The 19,249-nt window shown below is 37.6% G+C and overlaps 1 protein-coding gene across 3 annotated transcripts in view; it reads right to left on the bottom strand.

The window, feature by feature from the left end:
• Window positions 1-1,205: 1,205 nt before the first annotated feature.
• Window positions 1,206-19,249, bottom strand: part of RNASEH2B (ribonuclease H2 subunit B) — a 44,445-nt gene continuing 26,401 nt past the window's right edge. For 2 of the 3 annotated variants that reach the window (XM_009290148.1, XM_019474850.1), the window contains exons 6-11: window positions 18,312-18,376; window positions 16,967-17,072; window positions 13,808-13,886; window positions 12,815-12,857; window positions 8,032-8,112; window positions 5,373-6,113 (exon numbers count right to left, since the gene is read on the bottom strand). In XM_009290148.1, the coding sequence (XP_009288423.1) occupies window positions 6,006-6,113; window positions 8,032-8,112; window positions 12,815-12,857; window positions 13,808-13,886; window positions 16,967-17,072; window positions 18,312-18,376 (482 nt within the window). In that variant the 3' untranslated portion in view covers window positions 5,373-6,005. Of the gene's footprint in view, window positions 2,050-5,372; window positions 6,114-8,031; window positions 8,113-12,814; window positions 12,858-13,807; window positions 13,887-16,966; window positions 17,073-18,311; window positions 18,377-19,249 lie in introns of those variants that run through there. The other variant, XM_009290149.1, reaches the window with a different exon arrangement.

The following is a 19,249-nucleotide window of genomic DNA, read 5'->3' as shown; positions in this document are numbered from 1 at the left end:
TGCACTGCATTTTTCTTTGTATTTCTGTGAAATTACTGAAGTAATAATCAACAAATTATTCCAAAGGTATTTATTTCTTTCTTGTACATGAATTAAAAATAAAATCTTACAAAAAAATGGAACCACACTTTCCTGAAATATGTAATCTTATTCATACATCAAGCATTTTTTTTAATATAAGCTAGGAAAATAGAAATTTCATCTTGGACCCATAAAATATGTTTGCAGTACCGCCTAGAAAACTGTTAAAATAAGTATTTTTTCCTTGAAAAGGGACAGTGCACATTGCTTAACCAGACAAGCATAAAAGTAACAAAAAGAATTCAGTGCAAATTTCCAAAATAAGCATTCAGATCACATTTCCGTTCATACATGATTTCTAAACGGTTAACAGTTCAGGTCTTTCATATTCTGAAACAGAGTTGATCAGAATCAGTTGAAAAGAAAGTTGACTAAGCTATTGCCTCTTTGCCTTGGAATTGAGTTTTCAGCAATGTCCTAATAAACTCTTCCTGGAGCTCTCGTTTGACTTGAAGTTAGACAGAATTTGCCAGAGTGGAAGCAAAATTTTTTTTTACTTCTTAACTAGAATGCTTCAAATATATTCAAGCTTTACAGAACATTTTGGCCATTTGCTGTAGGTGTCTGTGAACTGGGGTCATAGTTAATATTTACAGAAGTACACATTCATTATGTTCAAAATCCTGTCAATTATTATTTTTTAAAAGTTTTGTAGCAAAGAGTCAGATATTAATGGCAGTTTGATAAACAGGTATTTAAGTTCAAAACATCAGACTGCATCTGACACAGATCACATAAGGATCTCATTAACATCCATTTTCTGCATGTTTTATGTAGACTTAAGTTGACATTTTGGTTGAAGTTCACTCCACAGAAAGTGTCTCTTACATGATTTAAAAAAAAAAAAAAAATTAGGTCTTTTTTTTTACCTGGAGGATTACATAGGTTTTGGGTTTAGTTCTCAACACAAAATGTACATGTTATTTTATACATATTTCTAAGCTTTCAATCCCTTAGAAAAAAAGAAGTAAAATCAAAATACAACTTCTCCATCTGCCCTTCAGAACACACATCCTACCTCAAGCTTTAGCACTTCAAGAGTCAGACTGTCTGCACAACCAGAGCTAGGTGACATCTTCTGGATAAAATGTCAGGCTTGGACAAAACCATTTAAATCAAACTCTAATTTCAAAAAATGTAAATGTCCTAAAAAAAAGAGAGTTAACTTTTTTTTCATTTTGGATGATTCTAAGTCTGAACATTGGACTTCTAGTCCAAAAACGCCATCTTGCTGAATTTGGCTAGATTTTGAAAAAGAAAGGAGGAAATTGCATACGACATATTTTGCTATGCAGCTGCTAAAACTTGTAATTATGGCCACTAAAATCATATACTCTGTTAAAAAACAACGAGTACAAAAAAGAAAATTCATACAAAAGCAAGTAATTATTTAAGATTTGGTCAAGGGTGCTGTTGGTCTGACCTTGCAAAATACTTAGGCAGGTGCTTAACTTTAAGCATGTGAGTCATTGTGCCAAGAGAAATCTTACGGTGAACACTAATGCACAAATATTAGTTAGACTGGCTCTTCCACTTCAAGATAAGCATGGATGTAAGTGCTTTGCTGGATATGGATCAGGATGCTCAGCACCTAACAGGACTTTAGGCGCTGATCCAGCAAAGCACTTATCCACACGAACACCGCTGCTGACTTTAAGATCGCTGCTCATGTGCTTAACATTAGGCATGCTCGTAAGTGCTTTCCTGGAAGGGCCCGACAGACCAATAGTGTATAAGCTATAAAATTTGAAGCAGTGTATATTTAACACACCGCATATTTAACAATGTTAATCTGCTGAGATTTGCTTTTTCTTGGAACAGGGCATGTCTAACTTCAAGTATTTATTTTCAGAAAGTGCGTAAAAAAAGCCTTTAAAAGCTGCTTTGAGATTATGGCAAGTTAAAATAATACTAGCGAGTCTCCTTATGCTCCTTTCATTTCTTCTTTGCATGTCTTTGCGCAGGCATCTAAAAAGGAAGGAGAAAACCCCAGTCATAAACATTAATCTATTCAAATAAGCATCCATGCATTTAGTTTCCCTCTAAAAAACCATCAAGTCAGATGCAACTGAACACCTGAAAACAAGCATCACTGAACTCTTCTAAATTTCAGATCTGAATGCAAATTCTGCCAACTATGCCGCCTTTTCCACTGAAAATATTCAAATCACCAATTGCCACTTCTACAAATAGAACTAAGTTTATTACTTAAGGCTGAAAATGATGTGCAAGTCCAACCCTTACATATCCCTAAGTCGGTGCTGGTATTTCCATATGAAGTTTTCCGTGCCCACCGATGTCAATCCATTTCAATTGAAGTGAAGTCTAAAAAAGCGGAAACGCAAGAGCTGCTTAATCCCAAAACAACAACTATAAAAGCATCACAACTCATCAGATATTTACATGAACATGTAGAGGTGGCATGTTAATGCCAAAAAGAAATAAAGTAAGATCACATTTCTATAATAGTGCTGGCATATTGCTTCATACTAAGCTCACCAAGGAAGAAATAGCAAAGCAGCACTTCATAATGACCTACTGCTACTGCTGGCCAGGCATAGTAACTATATTTAAATCCTCATTGTGGTAGGAAATATTGTTTTATGTATTTGGCACCACATGCTCTTCATAACTTCTTACAGCTACATGTTGAGGAAGTTTCAAAGTTACTAAATGTATTTCATTTTTTCCTAAAGGGAAAAGTTTTTTGTTTTCACGTGAAAGCTCTAACGGCTTTTGGAAATGGCTTATTTTTTTTGTCATGCACAAATTCCTGCTCAACCAAAAGCACAGTCACTAATAAAATTACTATTGTTGTAAGTTATGGCATAGCTGACAGCTGAAGTCGAGATGTGACACACTAAAGCACAACGCATCAATGCACAGAGGAAGAACTCTAGACTTAGTCCTTGAGGGCAGGGGCAGATGTGAAAGTCATGTACAGAGAAAGAAAGAAAAAAATCGGTACCCCAGATCAAAGTCAGCACAAAGGCCTCCCATCTCTATCAGAATTCTCCTCCTTCTGTCCTAAATTCCGACCAGAGAAACTGCGACGTTTTCTTAAAAGAAAGGTTCTTGAACTGCTCAGTCGACGAAAAGACGCATTTCCAAAATTTATTTCACAGAACTTTTGAACTATTAAAAACCAAACCCCTAAAACTAGCAGATTTAAATATCTGGAAGAAAAGCTTCTACCATGTATCTGTCCTACCTCATAGTTCCTGTTTCTAATATAACTCTTTCCCGCTCTTGGTTTTCCACTCAAATGTCCATCCCATGCTTGTCTGCCTTCTTAACATCTTCTAGTGCTTGGAATTGGCTTTCCATTAATAGATATACAACTCCTTTCCTCTCATTTACCAAAATACTCCCTAAGATGTTGCTTACTGCACAAAACTTCTCCATTAACACGACAGTATGTGCCTGTTCTTTTTCTTCTTCTTTTCATAACATTATCCTGCACTTTGAGTGGTGGTTTTCAAAAGTTGTCATCACTGGTGCCTCCCTTCTCCTGCTGATACGAAGTTGGGGCGTTTCTTTGACTGTCAAATAAACTGCTGGGCTAGGCCGAATGTTTTTCAAAATCTAACCCTTCCGGTTCATGACCGCAGTTGCTCATTCCGGGCTCACCAAATGCTAGTTCTTTCCAGTCACAGCAAGGACCCATTGGATAAACCAATACGTGCTGCTACAGGGCTGGTCTTCACTTACAGACTGGAGAAGTAAGGTAGGAAAAAAGCAAGATGGCAATTCTAAAGGTGGTGCACGTAGAAATTGTCACATACATTGACACCTACTATTAATTTTTAAACTCGTCTGAGAGTTAATGTCAGAAAAGGAAACTTTACTGATAGGGCTGGTGAAATTCTGCTAAAGGCAGATGAACAACAAGGCAGTGTGGTGTAACAGGAATTTCTCTATGGCTCCACGTAGCAATTCCTGGGGTTTTTTGTGTCCCCTACTGCCCCTCACCCCCTTATATTGTTTCAGAAAGTTGACATTCACGACTGGAATTTTATTAAAGCACCAAATGGCTTGGGATAATGATTCTAACTGAAAAATCAAATAAAGTCTCTGCATCGAAATCACGCACTTCTCAACCTATGTTCACACACTAGTACTACGGGCTGATTTTCAGAGATAAGGAAGACTTACAGTAGTGATTCCTTAGAATGCCTGAAAAGCATTTTTTTCTAAGGAACTTCATTTTGGTTCTAGATAATCCACTTCAGACAAACATTTTTAGAGCTGGGAACACTAACTGTACGCTATTGGGAGGCCATCCACATTTGTTAAATAAAACTCTGTAATCAGAGATAATTCCACAGATTTCCAAATATTTTCCTCTATCTGGAATTCCAACCATACTGACTTCCCCATTTACAAACTATGCCCGAAAAAAACACTGGTTTGAAAGGGATACAAACCCCAACAACTGCAAAGCTGCACACAACACACAGCAAGGCTTCTCATTCATTTCTGGTTGGAAGAGAAGGCCACAGAGCTCTTTAACCGAACAGACACCACTGTAACCCATGGGTTGTAAACAGCAGCAAGTCTGAAGTGGAAAAATGGCAGTTACTAAAAATGAAGAAACTCCCAGTTTCTCTGAAACTCCCCATTATCAAGGGATACAGGCAGATTCTCTACTGAGCTGAAGTAGCAAAGAATGATGTATTTTAAGAGTGTCTTTCTAAAACACACATTGTAGTTGATCCACAGTAATGGCTCAGTGCAACAACTGGTGGATGAAACTATGAGTTAGTGTCATGCAGAACTGGCCAGACCTATACAAATGATCCCAGTGACTCCATCTCTTTTTCAATTCTGTGAATCAGGGAAGTTGCAACATAGCAGACAGCTATCCCTCTGAATATATAGGAATACTCCGTAATGAGGAAAGAACACACCCAAGAGTGAGCAGTGCGTTTTAAGTGCAGTCCTACCTTGTGCAAAACTTGATAAAACTAAAACTTATCCAAGCCACTCATACTTAAGCTTTTGAATTGCACATCCAGCTCCAAATAGGCTTCTTTAAAAGCCCCAGTTTTGCCTTTAAATAAATTTTTCCCTAATTATTTTTGTAAGGACCTATTGACCTTGGAACTGAACATAAAAATACCCCTATATTGCTATGTGTTAAGAGATTTATCATGTAAGCCCAAAGTAATGTTGTAATTCTTTAAGGATTAAAATTTATACACAGGAAAATACCAAAACCCCTTCAGAAATGTCCCGAAGCCTAATCTAACTCTTGAAACATACAGCAAATACAACAAGCACAAATTTGTTACACAAAGCACTTTATTGCATTACATGCTCATTGACATTTATTGCAATTTGTTTCTAACATATTCAAAACAACCAAAATCCCAATAGAGACACTATCTTTGCCTCGATAAATTGTCACCAATGGCAATGCTTACATCAGCACTTAGATTGGGGTCAACATAAAAATCTAACGATGCCATCCTACTCTTGTGTTATACTGGGCAAAAATCTCCAGAAAGTCTCAAAACATAATGCTCCTTAAAAACAAAAAAACCTCTCTTTAAAAACTCATCAAAGGAGGGCATGTTTCCAGCCCAGAATGGAGTGCAACGGAGAAAACTCTGTGGTGGCCTTGAGGGAGCTTGCTCTAGAACAAGCAGCAGTACAGTATGGTACCATGCTAAACCTTGCTTCTCAGTTCACAGGACCATGCTAATGCAGCTAGGCTGTCCTCCTGACCCAGGCTGGAACATCTGCACGGTACTGCCTTGCCCCACTGAGGCGTAACAGCTCTGGCCAACGCTAGCTCACAGATCTCTTCATCACACTCCACCACGTAAGCAGACATGCCCTGCATATACTATACTAACAAAAAACCCCAGGAGACATCTTTAGCTTAACATAAAAATAACCACTCTTTCAAGAACAAGTCTTTATTTTGATGCTTTAGGTTTGGAGCTGAAGAAAGTAGAAATGGCTTTCATTCCACTCTTATCAACTTTGGCCAGAGCCTTCTGTGCTGCAGACATCTTGCTGTTTGCCTGTTAGTGAAATGATAAACGGAAAAAGTTAAGCAGCATCTCCTAAATACAGAAGTCAAGCAAGAAGTCAAATTGCTTTTTTAGCATACAGCAGTAAAGATAATGCTATGCAGGCTTTAAATTGTAGGACAAAAACCTTACTAAACAAATCTGAGATCATTCAAACAGAAAAATACTTGTCACGAATTACTTAACCTCAGACAAAGACAGAGAATCAATTACAAGGACAAGGAGGTGAAACATCTTTCCTTTCTGCAGAATGAGGTATCCCAACTCAAACGTTTACTTTGGGATAATCCCTGAGTGTACATTAAGAGGAATAATGCATGCAATATAACAGATGCATACTGTACCCTCCGATTCAATCTCATGATTATGCTGTCAGCAGGCTGAATTACAGCCTTGCATTACAGATGATGAATAATTCATACTGATTTATTATCAAAGACTCTATGCACAGTGAAATAAAGGGAAAAGAGATGGAAGAGCTAAGAATGAAGAAGGTAACTAACATTTGCAAAGCACTTCGAGGCCACTGGGACAACTTCCCAGACTTTTACACCTAAAACACATTTTATGAGCCACATTTTATAGAGCTGACCTCTTTTCTTTCTTACATTTTAAAATGTAAGATGTTTTAAATCTCTAGCTGTTTTCCCTATTAAGAAAACTTTGCATTGACCTTTCTTTATGATACTCCTCAGTCTGCAGGACTTCACAATTACAATACTTGGGATTAGCTAGAAGGTTATGGATAGGATGAAGACATGCAACAACAGTATGATCGTCTGTGTTACTATACAAACAAAAACACTGCCAAAGTATTTAAGAAAGAGTAGTATACTGTATAGACTCCAAGAGCTATCTTTTCTTTCCCAGATTCTCTCATCAATGTGCTTCATTATTTCAGAAGTAAATCATATTTAACGTTAAAATGAATTATCTCTCCTCAGTCTATTTCTACCTTTACGCTCAGTTCAAAAGCTATAGGTACATAATGGGGGAAAGGGGGAAACATGCATATTTTAAACTATCACCTTCACTTAGGGAGCAATCCTCTTCTTACTTCAAAACTAGCATGTGCCCTGAATACAAAAAATTCTGGGGGTTTTGGGAGGAAGAAGGAATGCATCTGTCACCAGCTGCTTCTCTTTGCAAAGGGATAACGAGTAGTCAGCATTAGTCTGAAGGTCACAAGACCAGCACAGAGGGCCTTTTTGGTTCCCAATGGACTGGAGAAGGATTAATTTTCTTTCAAGGTTCAGAGGAATAAGCCAGTGCAAGCCTCACAACTTTGGCACACACAGACAGAATCTATTTCTTTTCACATCTCTGTTGGTCTCCTAGGAATAGTACAGTGGCAGACACCACTGGACTCAGATTTGAATTGGCCTCCAAACCTGGGTTGGAGCTGGCAATCAGCAAGCTCTGTGTTGATTTAACTTCATTAAGTTGACATAAGTAAGCGCACAAGCAATATTTCTAGGCAAAAATAAAGCCTGTCTTAGCATCCCTTGGAATTTAAGTGAATGCTGCCATCTTTGTTTCTTTTCCAAATAACTGAAATTTAACAGTTGCTATCACTAAGCCATAGGATTTCTCATCTAAAGATCTCAGAGAGCTTTGCAAACATTAGCTGAGCACCTTAATACGTGTCAAAGTCTGTGAGGTTCACTGGAATGTTCACTGATAAAATAGTCAAACAGTAACAGTATAGAAGAATTCAGAATGGGACATCAAGACTATCAAAGTCAAATTAAACGTGAATGAAAAGTTCAAGGAGATATAACTACAGACATCTGCCATTTCGTATTTGTTTTTCTGATGTGTTTTGGAGGAGAAAAATAGGCACTCTTTGCTAATGTTGGATATTAATCTATGCTTCAGCAAAACATGTATGAATGCAAGGCTTGCTTACCTTTTTGGTTTTCAGATTGCTGCTGTTAAACTTAGTATAGTCTTCTTCTGCTTCCACAGGGACATCTGATAATTTCCTTTTCTGAAACGTTAGAGTGAGGAAGTTGCTCTGTCAACCACTTTTATGATGTACACACATGGAAGCTTAAAGCTTTGGCTTTATAATGTAACCATAGCACCAAAACAGGACTGGCAATCAACTGAAGAATCTGCAGTAACAGTGGAAGATTTCTCTTTGTAATTGTCTTCTTTACACGTGAATATATACCATCTCTACAGTATTCAGAAGAGATCATTCAGTGTCATGGGAAGCGTTTTCTTCTTCCCAGCCTTCTGAAGAATGACTTCTGGAAATCACTTGAATCCCGTTTTTAACTTCCATGACTGTGACTTTGGTGTCAGAGTCTATTTAGAAAACCTTTATGGAGCAGCTGTTCGAAGTTAGTATCTAACAGCCAGGGAACCTAGACTCTGGTCCCCATGGTCTCATGGAACCGTGCAGCAACTCCAGTGTTATTGCTATCTGCCAACACAAGTGGATCATCATCTAGTCTATTATCTGTTTGTGCAAAACTTTAGAAGTAATTAGTTTCTACAGTTTGGCAACAGTGAAACACTGACATAGTTCTGCTGACTGCTTCATCACTTGAATCCAACAGTATATTAAGAAGCTTGACTCTGCATGTGCTGGGTGCCGTCTAACTTCAGAAATAATGGAAGTGAACGGTTCTCGGCACTTCACATGATCAGGCTGTAAGAATGAATATTTCTTTCCATAAACTGTGAGCATGTGTTTAGTTTAAAGGTGAAAACTTCTTGGTATGTTTCCAAAAGGGGAAAAAAAGTATATAGTATTTTACAACACTATTTTTATTATAATTATATATCTGATATTACTACCCTGTCCTTAATATCCTGTGAAATCTAAACTGTGGCCTTCCTAGATTTTGTGCCAAAGAGAGTGATTTTGCAAGCAACTTGGATGGTACCATACATTTTAAGATCCTGTTTTATTCATTTTGTTTATGGTGCTTGTGATCTCTCTCTCTCTCCCCCCCCCCCCTCTCTCTTTGGCACACAAGCCAGGTCTGCAGCTTAGATTTCTCAGCTCTTAGAACCAGATCCAACAGCAGCCTTTTGTTTTTGATTTCAATGGGATCTGGATCAGCCTCTCTAGGAGGCTGTTTACTATGCTGTGATTACATTTTCAAATGACAATCTAATGAACAATTACTATTCTCCTCTTTTTGGAATCTGATAAACAAGTTTTTAAAACTTATAACAAAATGTTTGCATTTCAGCAAAACATTTGCTGTTTAGTTGTAGCACAGCCTACATATTCTTTGTAGATATCTGTCATCATCTGCCAATGGCCAGACTCCCTATGCTGACAAACTGGACAGTATGACGATTACAACACAAGATCAATGGCTTACAATTAATATGAAGAACATGTAATTTTGATTTAATCATTAAATCACAGAGTCCAGACTGTACCCAGTTTACTCTTGTACTACAAGAGAGAGAATCTGTCGTAGCTTTTCTGTTAACCACTGAAGTTTCTAAATCTCTCCTCTCTTCAGAATGTATTTTAACATCATTTCTAAACATTCAATTACTTTACCGTAATAGGAAATACATTTTAGACTCTTCTTTATTTGCAATAATCCTATACTATGTCTGTCAATACACCTTGCCCTCATGAAGAGAAATGTCAATGCAAGTGAATAAAAATGGTCTGAAGGGTACTAGAGGTTCCAGTGTACAAGCCTGCCTTGCTCCTCTGAGATAGTGAAATAAAGGGGTGTTTTAATCTCTGAAGTTGCAAAGACTTAAACACAGAAGCGTCATACGCACCCTGGTCAGTGCTCTGGAAATTAATCAGATCCTCAGCAAGATTTCACTGCCCAACAACTGAACAGTTCTAAGCCTCATTTCCTCTGTAACCAAACTGCTGAAATAAAACTATTTTTAAAAATAGATTCTCAGAACTATCCCAATGGTATAAAAGCTATTCGTACATAATATGTAATGTACATCACATGTAGTTTAATATAGTTGTTGTAACATGCTTATATGGCTAATGAATATCAGTTGGCTCCTGATGTGTGTTTAATATTTCTTACAATGCATAAAGATAATTCTTAACTGAATCAAAGGGCCAAGTAACTGTGCAGCCAGAACAACTGTCCAACCACATGGAAGTAACTTATATCCATGGATATACATTGGAGAACAAATGCTATTAATAACAGTAGGGCCCAATTATTCCTGGATGTGCTAGCTGACATACTGCTTAACAGAACAGTCACTGAACCAGCCAGAAATGAGGTTATTTTAGACTTTGTTTCGGTAAGTAGCAGGGATATTGCAGGAAAGGTCAGTGTAGTAAGTAACCTAGTTTCAGTAGACATAGGGTGCCTCATTTTAAATTAAATGGAAAGGATAATCAAAAGTGGGGTTCTTGATTCTAGAGGGGCAAACTTTGCAAACTATATGCCTTACTTCTCTAAGCCAAAGCAAAAGGACTTGATGTGTGAGGAGGACACTTGGAATGTAAAACAAAAAGATGGAAGAAGTTATTTTGGATCTTTTACTTCAAACAAGGTGAAAAATATTGAAGGAAAGAGCTTCTCAGACTAAACTATATGAATGCTGCCCCTTGCTCACACAGATGCACACATATTCCTCCCCCCCTCCCCCCCCCCAAAAAAGATACTAGGAGTAAGCAGAATTCTACAATGAACCAGTAAAAAAAGACTGCCAAAAAAAAAAATTGTTTTAGGAGTCAGGTAATACTGGGATAAAGTGAGAACTGCCAAAAAGTCAAGCCGACTTAGACCTTGGAAAGGAAATAAAAAAAAAAAGTAGAAGGTTGTTTAGCCACAGAGGCAAAAAGGGAATCAAAACCTGAAAAAGTGAAGCTGCTAAACAGTAAGGATTGGATAAATATTAAAGCTAACCTATGTGTAGCCCCAAAATGGAATAAATCCTTTGCCTCAATAAATTGTTTTCAATAAAGATGAAGAGGTTAAACACAGGGGCAGAAAAGAGAATAGAAATCACTCCATTCAAGATAGAAGTAAAACTCAATGTGCTGACACTGTTGGGAGACTGCCTCAGAAATCACAAGTCCAGAGGCAAAATCTGGCAACTGTTCTATCAGGTAGGGACTACATTGCTGCAGAATAGCCAACCACCCATCTATATGTAAGGAGGAGCAAAAAGTGATAGTAGGCCTCAGCAGAATGGAGGGGGCAGAAAAAGTGAGAGACGGAAGAATAATTGAAGATATAGAGTAAATGAAAACTAAACATAGGTAATGCCTACCGGCTTATCTTTTTTTCTCAAAGATAACACATTTTCTGGTGACAGAAAAGGATTGCCAGAGGACTTGACATGATGCCAACTTAAGCAACTGAAATTATAGAAAACAAAGATTGCATAAGAATTTTAAGGTAGGTAAGAAACTAGGTAAAAGGGAAACAAAGGCAAATAATGCAGAAAGGGATGTCACTGGATCAGATGGAGATTACTAGTGGAGTGCCACGAACAGTATCTATTCAAAACGGTCATTAATTGTTAATTAAAGATAACAGCATGCTAACATTTGCTGAATATACACCACTGAGTAGCATTATGAATACCTAAAGAGCTTTTAATACTACGAAGGAAGAGCCAGAGAACCTTCAAGATTGGAAACATTAAAAACGGATGAAATGTCCTGAAGTACAAGGTCATATACACAGCAGCTAACTGCATGAATTTCTTGTAAATCTGAATGCTGATCAGCTAAAAATTGCAGTGGAGAAAAAAAACACAAGTGTGTGTCTTAACTGTTCACAGCATGACTGTGAGCTATCTGGTACTTCATACAGTAACAGAGGCAAATGGGATTCTAAGATGTAATGAAATAAAGTACTTCCAGTTAAGACAAGAAGGGAAGAATGCCATCATATTGTCTCGGTAAAGGTTTTATCATGAATAATTATATATGATTCTGGTCACCTGCTTTGAAACAATTGAATTTATCTTGGAATAGGTGTAAAGAAATGTTCCTGCAATGATGAGGGAATGAAGAACCCATCCTACACAATCAAGTTTGGCTTCACAAAATGAAAACAGAAAAAATATATGTTTTCCCTTTACACATTGAGAGAACTAATGTTAGGGAGGGAAAAGAGCCATTTCAATTAAAAAAACCAATGATAACGTTAGCACAAAAGCGCAGGGGAATAAATTGGCCATGAATAAATTCAAGGTGGAATTTACAGGAAGGTTTCTGAACATCAGAGGAATGAGGTTATAGAACAGTCTTCCAAGACAAGTAATGGAAATAAAAAATCCTAATGAGACTTACAGTGAAGAATGGTCAGTGTATGAGAGATTATCCAACATGGTTGCCTGGGAATCCATGACCCAGGAGGTCCCTTTCAGGGTCCTCATAAATTACATATGAAAGAAAACCTATGAGGTCATATTGTCCCATCAACCTCAATAAAACTAAATAAGCAAAACACATATGAAAAGACTGCTGACCAAAACCATAAAATACGTCTCTCTCTTTCCGTCCCCTTTTTTAAACAGGAAAACCAACCAAAATACTCCTTATAAAAAATACGAAGTACCCAGTAAATTTCTTGTGTTCTTTCAGACTGGCTTTTCACAAGGCCAACTTATTTATTGTATTGTACCCAGTGCTTGGCCTAGTCTAGTTTTAATAATAATTCAGAGAAATTAGCTTACAACACAATGTATCTGTCAATGTCTTAATGTTCTCCTACCTTCAATGGTGGCTCTGGTGCTGGGCTTTTAAGTTCTGGGAGCCTGTAGAACAAAAGATTTTAAGTTATAAATTAAGACAGCTGGATTGCACAACCTAAAGCTTATAATTCCTTCCCCACAAAGGCTGCTTTGGTTATCAGCTGCTCACACATGGCATGCGTTTGCAAAAAAAGCAGCTCACGGACTCTGTATTTCTGACTTAGATACTAAAACAGAGCCAGGCACCCTACAGAAACATGGGCTCTTTTAAAAGTTCTTAGATCTGGCAACCAAAACAGGAGAACTCCACCTTACTTTTGAAAACCTTGGCTATTAGTAAGATGATATTATAAAGCACATAACATCTCTTCAATGAAACTGTTAAGCTATGGGACTTCAAGCTGCAAATTGCACTTTTTTCCATAGGCCACCATAACAGAACCCTTTGAACAGAACTGAACTGAGGGGCAGGTGCAGGGTCCCAGTGATGCTCCAAGCAAAGTCTGCTGCTGGCAGGGAACACCAGGATGAGGATGCTGGCTCACCTTCCAGATTTAAATATAAACTAACACAGGTTAGATATGCGAAGTCAAATCGCAGCAGCACTGAGTGAGTAGGGAAAAAGAAAGAGGACTGGGGATGAGGGTTCTACTCCTGGCTCTGGTGCTTGTGCTTGACAATTCTGGACAAATTGCTTTAACTCTTCAGATTTCCTTCCCTGCCTTGCTTTAAACTGGGATACATTGCTCAGGGTTTCATGATGTAACTGTGATAACAGGCATATCAGACTTATATATTACATCTCTCCTCCAGCCCATGGTCCTTAGCATCATAGGAACAACAGAAGGGCATAATCTACATTTGAAAAAACCACATTTTAAGTGTGGCATATACAATCTCATTGTGTCATCCACTGTAAACTTGATGAACAAATCTCAGTATTCAACAGAAATGACCAAAAGGACGCTAATGCATGCCATATAAAACTAGCAGCTAGCTGGAACAATACTTACGCTAAATATTTTAACAACTCCTTACTCAGATCTTCCGGGATATATTCTGATATTAACCCATGGGCATACCGTACGTAGTCTTCAGGAACAGGGCAGGAAGTGGGAAGAAGAAAAAGAACATTCACATTATATAGTCACGTTGCCTTAGCCATGTTGCATGCGCTACCATAAATCATAAGGTTCAATTAGTAGTAAGATACTTCTAATGGATACACTGTGATGGTTCTCTGTGTTGAGTAGTTTATGTTATATGACACTTGTAGGTTTATTTAAAAAGTAAAGACTTACTATACTCACTTTGTCAGCACATGTTATTAATATCTGCTGTATGTACTTTACAAAAGCGTTCACTTTCTGAGAATACTAGATATCATGTATTTTTCCGAAGAAATTAAATTTTAAAAACCTGCAAAAGTAAAAAGCTGACTCAACAGAACACGCAATCATTAATTTTAAAGCATCTGGATCTTACAATTATTTGGCAAGGGCTTCAGTACTAAAGTACATTTTCTGGCTTCAACTGAAAACAATTAGATGAGACAATGAGTCTATTTCAAAGTCTTGTACTTAATTTCAGTACTTTACGGAAAATGCCAAGGCCTATCTAAACATCACTGGCAAGACAGGATAATTATCTATGGAAATATGAACTACTAGAAGCTGTTTTCAGTACAGGGCACTTCTGTTATAAATGTTTTTGTGAGAGACTGGGAAAAAAAAAAGTGACCCTCTTATAACATGAAGTCCTAAACCAGATCTTTTCCAGTCACGTTGTACACAAGCACTTACTGATCAAGGGCTGGATCTTTTAAACTTGCTGTTGTTGGGGCTGCTAGGGAGTAACTGCACCCATGCACAGGAAGTATTTGCCAGACAGACATTAAGCTAAAATCTCGCCTCTGAATTCCATCTACAACAGGCCAGCTCTATCTGTTCATATGCCTACACACTCAGAGAGTTCAGAAGCATGTTGTAAACTAGCCTCAGGGTGGTAAAGAACTATTTCTTCTGTGCCAGAGATATTTTCCTCTTTTTTTTTTTTTAATCTAAAAAGCTCAGTGCAAACTGGCATTGAAGCAGAAAGCATTAACAAACTGACACCAGCATATGCATTTCAACTATACTGACATCAAATTCTTAGTATCTCCTGTTGGCACTTCTCCTTCCTCCACTGCCTAGATTCATCAAGGATTTGTCACTCCCTAAGCCCACTTCAGGGTCAGGAAAGAACAAGAAATAATTATAATCCAAGACAATTTCACCTCAACACTTAATATGTCCAATTCATTGCTCAAGAAAAATATTCCTATCATTTCACTCTTTGCATTATGACACTGAATGGTGAGTCCAAGTCAACTGCTATTATTTTGTACTAAATACAAAATCCATTCTCTTTCCATTTCTGCCTTGAAGCAATCTTCACTGACTTCCTTTGCCAACTTTCAAATACCACTGTTTGCCTTCTAGGGAGTCCGTGTTCTCACCCTAGCCTTGCTTTGTTATTAACCTCCTGTCAAACATCAGGAATACTTGCGCACCTCCCTTCTTTGTCTTCTGAATGACATAGTCAGGTCTCACATGTTAAACCTCCCCTCCTTCCCCATTTGCACTCATTACGTCCTCCCAGGTTTTTGCCCTACAACATCTGTAGATGCTAACTACATATACCCATCTATTTATAAGGTACTGAAATTTCATAATACCCCTATGAAAGCAATTCTCTACAGAAATAAATTGCACTGCCATGGCTGTGAAAGGATAAGACAAGAAAATTAGTCTTATTAAAAATAAGTGTTGAGTAAGGTCCATTTGACTTCCTGTCATTCACCTTGCTATATACAGTGGGACTGCCTCCAAAACTTACCTACTTTTAACTCCCAGTATTCCCTATTTCAGTGCTGCTCTTTTAAATCTAAAAAAGGCTTAATAAAAGACTACTATATCCATGTTACTATAAGTAAGGAGGAAGGTGGAAAAAACACTGCAGATGAGCTATTTAATTACAAATTTCAGAGATAAAGCATTTAAGCATAGTCAAGATGGTTGCTGTCAGGACAATTTTCCTTTTCTTTAAAAAAATGGGGGTGGGGAAAAGGATGAAAAGCTACTGTAAAGTTTAAGTCACAAGTTTTGCAGCTTTGCCTCTTTTTAAAAACCATGTATTACAATCTCTGTTCTATAAAACTGTCTAGTTGCCTCTTAAATCTCATTTATGTTGTTTCCTTTGATATCATTACTTGGTAACTCATTTTCCACTTGGTCAGCAAGTTGCTTTGTTTCTCCTTATTTTTCAACAGCATGCAGACTTCTGAATGTCTTTGTAATAAGAAACAATTTGCTTTTGTTCGTCTTGTTCTAAACTTTTCTTAATTTTCATTAACATTCAAAGAATTTATTCCGAGTCCATTTTCAGGTTTCTCTACACAACTTCATATCCCAGTAACACTCAGGACATTGCCCTCCCCAGGGAAAAGGTGACTAGAAGCAAACAGGATCACTCCAAACTTTTTGGTACCAGGATTGTCAATTTCAGGGCAATTTAATACACATTATTACATATATATGTAGTGTATATATACATACATACATAATACATATATTACAAAAGTTTTTGCCCTTAATAAGCACAGACTTGTGTATTCTACACATTTGTCACATAAAGTAATGTCTGGACCAGGAGCTTTTACTCTGTGACTATGACCTCCTAAGATGCCTTCCCTTTTTGGAGAATTCTATGAAGACCATTTGCATGCTAATAAAAATAATACTAAAAAAGAAGTCTGTTCTAATACAGAGACACTTATTGGGTGGATACTCATACAAATCATAAGCATATGTCCTACTGTCCAAGACAGTCTCAGTTCAGCAAAACACTTCAGCATATATTTCACTGAGAAAAAAGTCTTCTCCTTGAACTAAGGAGAAGCTAAAAGAACTCCAGCTGAGACCTACCGTTAATTACAATGTAATCCGATGAAGATACCAAAGAACTGAGAAAAATCAAGGCACGCAGTCACAACTTACATGGAATTTTCTGTACAAGGAATAAATTTACTGCAAAGGCCAATTTCAATACATTTTAGATTCTAATCACGTGTTTTATCTCCACGTATGCCATTTCACAAAAATGGAATTCATTACAATGTTTAGTTTTCTTACCTTCTTTAGTATCTGTGATCTGTTTACCGCTGATAAATGTAGCTGCATGTACCCTTTCACCTACAGATATACTGTTGCTTTTAAGTGCTTTCACTGTTTGATTGACCTATAGGAAACCACAAAATGAAATGTCTGTATCAGTGTTGTTATGCACATGTTAATGCAGTGACAAAGCTCTTGTAATTTTGTTTCAAGCATATAAAACACTCAAGTTATGGACTGTGGTGAAATTTAATATACATTTGTAATGACTAGCATATGAGCTCAAAAAACGCAAAGAAACTAGCATGTCTTTGAACATGTTGCCTTGGCAACACAGCACCAGTTTTGCAGCACCCTAAGATGAGCTGAGCTACTCAGATGCAACAGCCATGATTATACAGGTGAGAAATACACCTGCTCGGAGAACAGAGAATGCCTGAGCTCAGCTGGATTGCAAGGAGGCAGTCCTGATGGAAATCAAAGATTAAGGACTTTACAGGGCACTGCTATACTGGATCTAACAGAGACATAACTGGCAGAAGATATTTTCAACAACACAAACAGGTACTTGTTCAAATGTAAAGATTCAGGTATTCATTGCAAAATGGATATCTCCATGCCTCATCGTTGCAGAAAGTAGACCAGATTTTGTGCTTGTGTTGGCTAATTTAAATGACAAGGCTTCCTTGTATCATGTGACGCATACAATCTTTTTCTACAAAGTGGCATTATAGTAGGGGCACTTGTGCGTGTGTGAAATGAGATTCACCTTCTTTATACCAAAACACAGACCACATCAAGCTTAGCTGTAATGATAGTTTATTTTCTGCATACTGTACAGACCTCTTGAACAGCATGATCAGATCAGGATAGCAGCAACCATACCAGGACCATTCTGAGAGACTCTGCCAAAACTTCATGAGGAAACCCATTTGTAGCACAAAACCAAGGCATTTCTGTCCAGCTTTAAAGCGTGGCAGAATTTCAAAGTTGCAACAGTCAAAGCTCTCCTCTAGCCCATTTGTGAAGTGGACAAAGCAAAAGACAAGTCCCTCACCTTATGCAAAGCCTACAGAATACAGCAATAAGCTGAACTTCAGCTTCTGCTTCTGCCTCCCCACACTCCATGAATCCCTTTCATGCCAGCCCCGTCAGAAAGAGAAACGTAACAACCTTGTCATTTCTCTAATACCTCATCACATTCCTAAGTACAACAACTTTACTGTGATGTCTGTCCTTCTTGGACAGGACATGTACCTTGAACTGAGGCACACCACATGGCTCAAATGCAGATATGGACAAGGTAATAGGCATTTTCATTTTAGACATAAGCAATTTTGAAAGCAAAAGAGAAGCACGATACCTTTTTCTTTAACCACTTCAGTGTCTTCTCCTGGCTGTATTTGTGGAATTTCTGACTGCCAATCTCTGAAAAAACATCCGGTGTCTCCCCCTGGTTGTATTTGTGGATTTTTTGACTGCCAATCTCTGAAAAAACAAGGAAGGGGAAGAAAGTCATGACTGGTTTGGATTGCATTTTCAATACATTTAAAATCTTTTAAGTTGTAGATACAGCATCAAAGTTAATTTGCGGCTTTCACATGTTTGGTATCAGGGCAGTAAGTTTCAAAAATACTGGAAAAATAAACAGACTGAGCCGATATGCACAAGTCTGAACAACTTGACAATTCTTTAATTAGGCCCTAATCCAGCAAAGCACATATTTTTTTTATTTATGTGTAATCTTGGGCTGTCTGAATTCACTAAGACTCTTCTCAAGCCCTTGTAGTTTGCCAAACCTTCACTGCCCTGTGTCACCAGACTGGTCATTTTAACTACAAAGTTCACCACACAAAATGTTGGTTCCACGACTGCTTTTTTCTTTAAACATAGTATCTTAAATCTTTACTTATTGAATTCCAGCACCTAGTAAGGGGCCAGGACAGAGAGTTGGTTAGTGAAGACAAACCATCCACCCTTTCAATAAACCCTTTTCCGATCAGTCCTCCCAGTTCTCCCCTCTCATTTCACAGGGTGACTAAAGCAAGTTTTACTTCTATCCCCCTTTTACGTAGTTTAATATAGTGTCAAAAGAAAATACAGAATCCAAAACAGTGAAACACACTCCTTGTGGGAGGAAGTACATGATTCATTTATGATTTATTGAGCAACATAAATTAACTCAATGATATAAGAATTTCAGAAAGTGTTTCCCCTGTGATAACTAAGGTATCATGAACACTTGCTATTCACATGTGATCAGTTATCTGGAGATATGAGTTCATGATGCTGAGGCAAAGG

The sequence above is a fragment of the Aptenodytes forsteri genome, unplaced genomic scaffold (genome assembly GCF_000699145.1).
Source record: "Aptenodytes forsteri isolate BGI_AS27 unplaced genomic scaffold, ASM69914v1 Scaffold155, whole genome shotgun sequence".
Taxonomy (NCBI): Eukaryota; Metazoa; Chordata; class Aves; order Sphenisciformes; family Spheniscidae; genus Aptenodytes; species Aptenodytes forsteri.
The sequence above is the reverse complement of the archived record's forward strand: the minus strand, read 5'-3'. Positions and strand labels throughout refer to the sequence as shown.